Here is a 9,606-nt window from a genome sequence, read left to right as displayed (position 1 = left end):
ATATGGAAGTGGTCTTGGATGATTTCTACATCCTTGTACTGATTCTTCTCTACTTTTCTTGTACGTAAATAGAACTCTCTAGCATCATCTCAAAGCAGCAAGATCAAGTATAGACCACTCCAACTATCCGATGTATCGAAGACATTGAATTGGTTATCTAGGTCGCAAGTGGAAAAACTACATCCATATCTATCTATCTTCATCTTGAACATAATCTTGGCCTTTATGTCCCCGTTTGGTAACAAATACCAAAGCTTTTAACATTTACTTGGTTGCAGAGTTTGCAAATTCCTTTCTCTTTTGTTCCAATTTGTGAATGTGTCTAATTTTGTGCAACAGGAGCTCCAAGACCGAGGTGGAAGATGTTGTGAAGGAGGAGAAGAGGGAGGAGAAGTCATCGCAAAAGGCAAATGCATTCCTCGGAAAATGTCAATGTCCTCCAGAACCCCATAGAAAAATGTTGTAGTTATTGCCTTTTTATCACAGTTTTAATTGGAGAGGTTGTTGCTAAGTCGAGAATTACTTTGCATGCTAAGTGGTCTTTGTACTAAGTCCACCGAATTGTAGAAAATGGGATTTTGATAGGGCAAGTGACTTTGTAGTTGTACATGTACAAATGACTTGTAACAGCCCATTGTTTTCTCTTTGGGTTTCTTGCCTCTTTATTATTATATTTTTTGGGAAATATTAGTACATAGATGAAGACAGAGATGGAGATTCAGAATTGCAATTAGCAATTTGGATCCTTAATTGATTTCCAAGTAAAGTTAGAATTGATTCTATTTTGTTTATCATCATTTTTGGGAGAAGAATAAGTTCCATCGATGCAACAATTACATGAAATCGGGTTATTTTCTTGTTTTAAAGGGTAAATTCTTTTTTTAAAAAAAGGGGAAAAAAACAATGAGGAAAACCGAAAAACCGAACCGTACCGAACCGAAAATTCGGTTCGGTTCGGTTCGGTACATATTCGGTTCAAGTGATGATCAGGTTCGGTTCATCCATTTACCATAATGGTTTGGTTCGGTTATTAAAAAAAATCGAACCGAACCGTACCGTTGACACCCCTACATATCCTTAAGCCCAGGGAGCAGAGCAAAAGCGCTTTTCCTCGGAAAAGGTCTTTTTTCAAGTGTCAGTAGCGGGACGTTCTGTTAATCGAGGAAGGTTTGCTTTGGTTAGTTTTAATTTTAAAACAAAATGCTTGGCTTCGGCTTTATCTTACTGGTGCTGGCATGCAACTTCCAAGCAAAACTTTTCCTATGATCTGCTGTTAAATTCCAAAGCTTTATGGCGGATCAAGAGTCGTTCTCTCTTTTTTGGCTGAAGGTGGATCGAAGTTGTTGAATGGTCAATTTAGATCCCGCAAATGCACTGCACGCCGGGCAGCGCGGTCCGGGGAAAAAAAAATGCAGACTCTGATAGTCATGAGCTAGGAATTGTTTCAGGTATGTTCGAAAGAGTCATCGATCGTATCTGAAATTCGTATTAACTGGGACGACTGCACCAAATTAAAGTATACCTGCATCGGGAGTAAAATAAAGAAAGAGAGACTTCCAGACGATATTGGAAGTTACAATTCACTTCATTTCGTCTTCTGAGCACCAGATTTTTCATTACAGAATTTGGAGCTCCACTCTTACATCCGAGCAAAATTTCCGTTTTCTCTCGTCTTTCTTCTCAAAAACCAAAAGCTAAGATTAAGCTCTCGTGTAGTCGTATCATGCCGTCTATATGTACGAGGTTGTTTACCATCTTCCGGGTGTCTGCGCTCGTGTGCCTTTAGCCCGCCCTCCCCTAAATCGCAACAATCCCAGTCGAGAAGATCCGGTCCTTCGTGTATGGCGAGCTCGAAACGTCGGCGGCTTTCGACGCCTCGTTCCTGCATTTCTGCTCTTTCCGCTCGTCCATGGTCATTTGCGTCGATCTGCACTCGGTGCTGCAGAACGCTTTCTCTCCCCTGCTCATCGCAGAAACAGAAAGAACATCAATCACCCGAATCGGAAAGATGGCGGGCGGAATTGACACTTCAATTGCTCTTGAAATCAACACTAGATTGGAAAAAAACAAGAGAAAGAAACGGTGGATCTCTATGGTATGGTACCTGTACATGTAGATGTCTATGTCATGGAGCTTCTTCCCACACAAGTGACATGAACTTAGGAAGTCCAGCGTCTGAAAAACTGGAACGTCTTCCTCTTCTTCTTCTTGTTCTTCTTCTTCTTCTTCACTCGTGATCCTTGACGTTGGCTCTCTCAAAACACCATAATCACTCTCCTGCTCACTTGGCCAATCCAGACCCCCATCGTAATACACCTTGGTGAAGGATTTGTCGGGTCCGTGACAAGTCACGTACGTGTAGTTCTCCAAGCAATCATCCGCCTCCGCCTCCACCTCCGCGTCCTCGAAACCTCCTCCACCGATCCGGGCGCGGCCGAGACACCGGGGGCCGCACACGAGGTGCGTCCCCGAGGCCTCGCCGCCGGATCGACCGAGAGCCGCCACGATGCCGAGCCCGACCCCGCCGAGGTCGTAGCCCCTCGGGCTCCTCGGCGACTGAGCCTTGAAGTCGAAGGGGGTCCTCGGGCTCCCCACGGGGTGGTCGGAGGGCCCGGACCGGCCGCCGCCGCAGCCGGATATCAAGAGGTCCGACAACTTCCGGATGAACGGCCTTTTTCCCAACATGGCTACGCCTTCTCGCTTTGCCAAAAAGATTTAAGATTGTGGAGAATTGGAGGAAACTGGATCTGATTCTCTCCAATATAATGACTGGGAGTGGTTAGACTGAGCCCATGGTTTTGTGTACACAGAGAGCTATTGCTTGGTCATCACTATAGTAAGACCAATAAATCATTTCCGTTTTTTTTTTAAATTTAATTATTAAAAATCGGGATTCCGACATTATTTTTAGTAAAAGGTCGCTTGTCAGTGGGGCCCACGTTGTTTATAACGTCTGTGTCCAATGATTGGGACGTTCTTTGGGGAGGGGGGAGGGCTTTGGGGGGATTTGACCCGCTTGTGGGGCCCCCCAACGAGCCCGACACGCACAGCGGGAAGATGCCAAACCCATCGTGACCGTCCGTCCGGGAACGCGTGGTGAGGATCTGGGGCGGGCTGTGGAAGCTAAAATGATTGCCTGAGACACTAAGTAGTCTAAAGGGGCCCCACTGAAACTGTTGGGGCCCGCTCTTTTAAGGGTTTTGGAAAAGGAAAGGGTTGGAAAGGGCGGGGGGTTGTGGGCCCGAGTTGCTTTGGCTTGTGACCACTTGGGTGTTTTGCTTTTGTGATGTGATCCTTGTTTTGACAGTATAGTCCATGGAAGGTTTTGTTTATGATTTACATTTCCTCGAAATTTATTTGTTTTTCCATTATTTGACAACTCTATTTGTTGGACCACAATGCTTGTAGAAGAAGCTATATCTATTTAGGCTTCCCCTCTTCTTCTTCTTCTTCTTCTTCTTTTTTTTTTAGACATCTCACGGATCCAAATGTACAGTTTTTCATTACTTGAAAAGGGTATTGCTATCACGAGTGATTCTATACTCTTCGGAAGGTGACGTGCCCTGGTAATACGTTGCCGCCAGCGGATTTGTATCTAATGACTGCGATGATAGATTTGAGATGATGATACAAACAACACACGAACTTTGTCTCGATGTGTAATGCAGTCCCCGAATTCTTAATTTGTTCGGTGTGGTCGTTGAAATTTAGCGTAATGCGCGACGTGGTCCTTGAACTTCTGATCCCCGTATTATCATGTCGTTAGATTCAATCTAGTCCCCGTATTATCTAATCTAGGGATTGCATCACAATGAGTAAATTAAAAATTTAGGAATTATATTATATATGGGGTTAAAGTTCGGGGCCACATTGGGTAAATTAAAATGTCAAGAACCATATTGCTTATTGAAGTAAAGTTTAGGAACTAATTGCGTCATTTTCTCAGTAGATTTCAGTCTAGTTGTGATCTTTTGCTTTGCCAATTCGATAGCGAGGAGCCCGCGAGATATCGGGCCTCTTCGGGATCGTAGCACCACCCATGTTATTGTGGCCTGTCTTCCATAGGAATATAGATGGGAAATTTTGAGGGGGAAATCAATTTCCTCATGTCATTTTTCTTTCCTCTTTGTATGATTGTGTGCTCTTCACTTTTTTTCTGGCCATTCCTTTTAGGCGTGAGAGGAGGAAAGAAGCTTTACTTTTTTCCCCTTTAGGAGCATGAAAGTAAGAGCCCTTTTTACAATCCACATGAATGAATTGCCCTTTGTTGGGATTAGAAAAGGTAAAGGGGCAGCTTTGATTTTAGTTTGGGTTGCTGCCCTTTATCTTTTGACGTTGAATTTTGAGCGATAAATGTGCGATTCCGATTAAGGCACGTGTATTTCAAATGAATTGACCAAATTAGTTTCAATTTCAAGATTTAATTCAACATTTACCAACATACTCTCTCTATATATAAATGTGTTTTCTAAACAAAAAATCGTGTTGTAAACATATTATATCTATTCGATCGCGAATTCGTTGATTTTGGTGGTGGTACGATGTTGTTGATTTGAGTCGTCACGACATCGTTGGTTTGTACTTGGAGAGTGTTATGTGATTTTGATGGAGGGCCAAATCTGTAGATTCAATTTCTTATTTCTTTATCAAAACTTACCTTCTCTACATCTCGACCGTCCGCACCTACAATAACAAATGGGATTGCGGATGGCGATCGGAGGGGGCATTTGAGTAATTTTGTTGAATTCGAGGAGGCAATAATGTGCAACAGAATTACTGTCCAACTTGTTGCTTTCACATTCGGGGTCCTCCAAGTCTACAAGTCACTGATAGATGTCCACTCACGTGACAGCGGACACGTGTCGGGAATCCGACGGTAGTTGGAGGACGACGTCGCGTGAACCCGGGTTAACCCGGCGGACGAGGCAACCGAGCGGAAAGCTACCCCCCACGACACGCACGACTCGATTTGTGATTCGGACAACATAGGGATGTCGACAACATTGTCCCACCATTCGAATGTTGTAGCAGATTATTTTTAGGCGTCAAAGTAGCGGACGCAGATTTTTTAGTTTTTGAGTTGGGAGTGACAAATTTGAAGAGGGTTATTCAAATAAGTAAACTATATCCGATGTCGATTGACATTATAACCGCTATTTATAGTTTGATTGACTTACTAGAAACGAGGATGCGGGGGAGATGATCTGTATGAGAAATTTCAAGTGCCTTAAAGAAGATACCGTCGTGACTTCATATGATCCACAGGCACAAATCTTCAAAAGTGTCACCTACTCTTGAACATTAGAATGATGTCATCGACATAGCAATCAAATATTTCTCGAAATTCATTGAGCCCCAAGTCAAAGCATTTCATGAAAATCTAGAAGGTGGTCATGGGAAAGGCTGGCTCATTTTTAGAGAAGGTGTACACATAATCTCAAAAAATTGCTAATGGAGGCCCTTTAATGAGAAGATGATGTTGATTGAGCATGATTAGGCAACCGGGCTTAAGAAGTTTTGCCCAAAATGCGCACCACCCAAAAGTTACAAGCCAAGTAGGTATGACACCAAATTCTTGGTAAAAGTCACAGCTTGCATTTTCCATCTTGTCATTATCATGAGTAGGAAACTGGGGCTATCACCAAATTATTGCATTTTGTGGCAAATGGTTGCATATTCTATAGAAGCCCGGCCCAAATCCTTGCGACCCGTGGACCGACAAGAGAGGAGCTGGGCTGGGCCTTATCCGTGGCTAAGAAAGGCGAAGTAGTTACAGCAGCAGGATCATGAGCGGAGTCGGGATCGGGAACTGGAACAGGACCGGCATCGCGACGATGCGATGTACTAGTATTACCTAAAACGGAGTAAATTTTTCTTTTTGTTCTGACAGGGTAGAGTTAAGCTTTAGCATGTCATGCAACATGTTGAATTGATATTAGCTGCAAATATGAAGAATGACTAAGCCGAATTGGAAAATCAACGCTGTCTTTTGTTGACTAATGATGATGAAATCAAACTTTGGAAGTCAAAAGGTCAAGTGTAGCTTGGTACTTGCATAGAGCGCACATCAAAGTGAAACAGAAGTACCTGAGTGGATCTAAATATTTGCAGCATCGATGTCGCGAAAAGAAAGTGAAATCGTTTCTTCTGGTTTAGATCATTGTGAACATGAACAATGCCCCCTCCGAGAGATTCTGGCTTTTTCCTTTAGCGCTTCAGGCGAGAGATGGAAGCGAAAACTGACTCACATCGAGACTGCGACTACTTAGTGCCGGCTTCTTCTGTTTACATTGTCTGGAAGTGGTCATACCAGAGTTTATAACGCGGCAAAAACGGAGAAAAGTATATGTATGTTGTCCTTCAAGCATATTGCCGCGTTCGTTATCTCAGCTGCTGTGACCAGACGAATGGTTAAGTAGTCATTACGCAGGTGTATTGTCAAACTTCTAAATTGGCGAGTCGCCTAACTGAAAATGATAATCAAACAACCTACTTTCGCTGATCAGATTTGATAGTAAGTGCGACGTGACCAGGTTTATTGTACCCAAGTCATGACCGAGGCGATTCCTGAACTCATCCGGTGCTGTTAGAAATTCTTCCATCCGCTATCTAGTTCAGATACAGCCCTATAATTAGTGAGCCGTCATTGCATAACGGGATCCTCCATATGAAATACGAAGGTCTTGTCCTTCATGGTTACGTTGATCAGCCGAATATAGGTGTTCATTTTTTGCATTAGCCTGCAGTTCTCTGTACTTATGTAGCAAGATGATGGTGCAGCTTCTGAAGCATTTGTGATTGCGCAGAATTTGACAATAACCGGAGTTAAAATGGCGCATCCAGTCCGGGTCCGGTTTCTTGAACAAGAAACCAGTGGATCCTAAAACTTCGGCGAAAACCATTGCTATACTCGATATCACCTTTTGTTTGGCAGTTTTTTGGTCTTAAGCCTAGAGGAAATGGCATGATGACAACATCGGCAATAGCCATTTGCATCGGTATACGATTTGCGCTATTGAAGCTGCTAAAAGGAAAGTTTTCTTGCTAATAAATTCCTCTAGAGTTCGTTCAAGGGCCACACTTATCACTGCAAATTTTTGGCAGTTTTTCTGTTCAATAGATGAAAAACTACTTTCCCACTTGGTGGGCGGCTCTGTTCAGATCTCTCATTAATATGCTATGGGGGATTTGTCGGCAAAACCACGGTTTTATAAGGTAAGAACAGCTGAAACCGAGCGGGAATCGGGATACAAAGTTGAGGTTTTGTCACTTCAGAATTGCTCCCAGACTTGCAATCGTCTTCATGAAGGCTCGGTCAGTCCCTTCATGAAGACGAGATTCTTCTGGTCTGGAAGTGGCCAAAAGTACATGCAGCATCGATGTCACGATAAGAAAATGAACTCATTCCTTCTGGTTTAGATCACTGCGAACATGAACAATGCCACCTCTGAGAGATTCTTCCTATAGCACTTCAGGAAAGATATGGATGCGAAAACCGACTCTCATCAAGACAGCTAATATTAAGTACTGGCTTCCTCTGTTAGCATTGCTTAAGGTTGAAATACCGGAGTTTATAACGCAGCAAAAGCGGAAAGTACTTGTATGCTGCCCTTTATACACATTGCCATGCTCGTCATCTCAAATTCTGTAACCAGATGAAAATGAATGACTTAGTTCAGTAGACATTATGCAGGTGAATTCTCAAACTTCTAAACTAGCGTGCAATCGCAACTGAAATTGATAACTGAATATGACATTCTTTCGCTGATAGGAATCAATAGTAAGAGTGACGTGACAAGGTTTATCGAGTCACGACTGCGATGATTCCTCACCTCATCTTGTTCAGTTAGAATTACGAGAAACATTTAGTCCGAAAACTTCGAAGAAAACTATGGCTTTACTCGGTAGCACCATTTGTTTGGTAGTTTTTCGATCTCAAGCCTAGAATAAATGGCATGATGACTATTTCGGCAATGATATAATTCATAATCTGTATAGAACTTTCCATTACAGATGCATTATGTATCGCACTTTACATAAGAAGTTTTTCCAATCGCATCGGAATGTCATTAACACCGCTGAAGCTGATAAAAGGAAAGCTTTCTTGCTAATGAATTCCTCTAGAGTTTTGTTGGAGAGCCACACTTGCTCACAGCAATTTTTGGCAGTTCAGGTCAGTCGGTTCACCGAGGTCATGATAGGTGAATAACTACTTTCCTTGTAAATGGCTAAGTCGTGGCGCATTTATGATTCATCTCCCACTTCGCGGGCATCTCGGTTCAGATCTCTCATCAATATGGTGCGGGGGATTTGTCGGCAAAACCATGGTTTTATAAGGTAAGAACAGCTGAAACTGAGTAGAATCAGGATCAGCAGTTGAGCTTTTTGTCACTTCAGAATTGTTCCCAGACTTGCATTCAGTTGGAAAAAACTTGTTAGCCCCCTCATGAAAGGTTGGATTCAATGACCAGGACAAGAAGCTGCATAATACCGATTCTTGGATTAACAGAATATCGCACTCGGAGGGAGTTCAGGTCTCCGGAACGATGACAATCACGACATTATAATGTATTTTCATGTTTAGCGCCACTCGCACCGCAATTACCTCATTATGGCCCCATTTCTTCTTACCTAAAAAGGCCTAATTCTCATATACATGTCATACTTCTGCAAGTAGGTTACTGGGGAAGACTATCAACGAGACATGAGGTTGCTGTCAATTTAAGCCCATTTCGGGCCTCCTCCAGGAAAAGACTCAGTTTCGGTGGAATTGGGAGCATGGGCAAAGGTGTCGGACACAGGTAGGATCCTTCTGGCCTTCTGTCCTGCCATGCCAAAGCATGCACCGACGTGCGCAATTACCATGGTCAATACATATCTAACTAATGCTCGACATACTGCGACAATCCAGTGCTAGGATTGTGGTCATTTTTGTTTGCAATATACCTTGTGATCGGTTCCATCTATTTGGTCATAGTGTGTTCGTTTTTCCTTTGTCATGTACTTGACCTGAGTTCGTTCATAGGAAACGGTAGACAAAATGTTTGAGAAATGGGCGGCGGCCCTATCCGAGTCTAGTTGCAGGCCGTTCACAATAGGAACAGCGAGCTCGAATAATTATGAGAATAACACATCATAATGCAAGATTCGTCATACATCTACACAGAGTATTATCATGGTCAGCAAGAGTCATATTGAGTTGAATCAGGAGTTACTTTTGCATGAGCTTTTAAGTTTCGAAATATTTTCTGTCCATCAATCTGCTCGTCCGCCGACGTTCAGCACAGAGTTTTCATATTGTCAACTGACATTGCGATCCTTGATACGAGGCAAATACTTTGAGTTGATTCCAGGATGTTGGATCTCATGCATCCAGTGTTGTTTAAGGGTCGATCTACACAGTAATCGCTACAAGCGTTCGACTCTTGGTTTTCAAAATTTTTCCAGGGAATCAGATCATCGAGGGAGACGACGGTTTAACGGTCGGGCGATTCCCTTCGAGCCTGCAATCGCGTGAGCCATACGATACATTATAGACTCTCTTACACTTGGCTCGTAGACTTGCATGCAAATCTCATAATAAGACCAGCCGAAATGAGAAAAGCA

General features: G+C 43.0%; 1 protein-coding gene across 1 annotated transcript; it reads right to left on the bottom strand.

The window, feature by feature from the left end:
• Nucleotides 1–1,563: 1,563 nt before the first annotated feature.
• On the bottom strand, nucleotides 1,564–2,741 carry LOC115746733 (FCS-Like Zinc finger 13-like). The gene is made up of 2 exons (XM_030682627.2): nucleotides 2,105–2,741; nucleotides 1,564–1,960 (listed from the first exon to the last, which is right to left on the bottom strand). The coding sequence occupies exons 1-2, from the start codon at nucleotides 2,683–2,685 to the stop codon at nucleotides 1,798–1,800; spliced, it is 744 nt and encodes a 247-aa protein (XP_030538487.1). The 5' UTR covers nucleotides 2,686–2,741; the 3' UTR covers nucleotides 1,564–1,797.
• Nucleotides 2,742–9,606: the final 6,865 nt, after the last annotated feature.

Source organism: Rhodamnia argentea, chromosome 4 (genome assembly GCF_020921035.1).
Source record: "Rhodamnia argentea isolate NSW1041297 chromosome 4, ASM2092103v1, whole genome shotgun sequence".
Classification (NCBI taxonomy): domain Eukaryota; kingdom Viridiplantae; phylum Streptophyta; class Magnoliopsida; order Myrtales; family Myrtaceae; genus Rhodamnia; species Rhodamnia argentea.
This window is presented reverse-complemented; position numbering and strand designations above follow the sequence as displayed.

Bases quoted from the DNA above. Each gene is read 5' to 3' on its own strand.
- LOC115746733 (XM_030682627.2), bottom strand. From the start codon at position 2,685: ATGTTGGGAAAAAGGCCGTTCATCCGGAAGTTGTCGGACCTCTTGATA. The intron at 1,961-2,104 runs GTACCATACCAT...TGCGATGAGCAG, and splicing joins ATAGACATCTACATGTACAG to GGGAGAGAAAGCGTTCTGCA.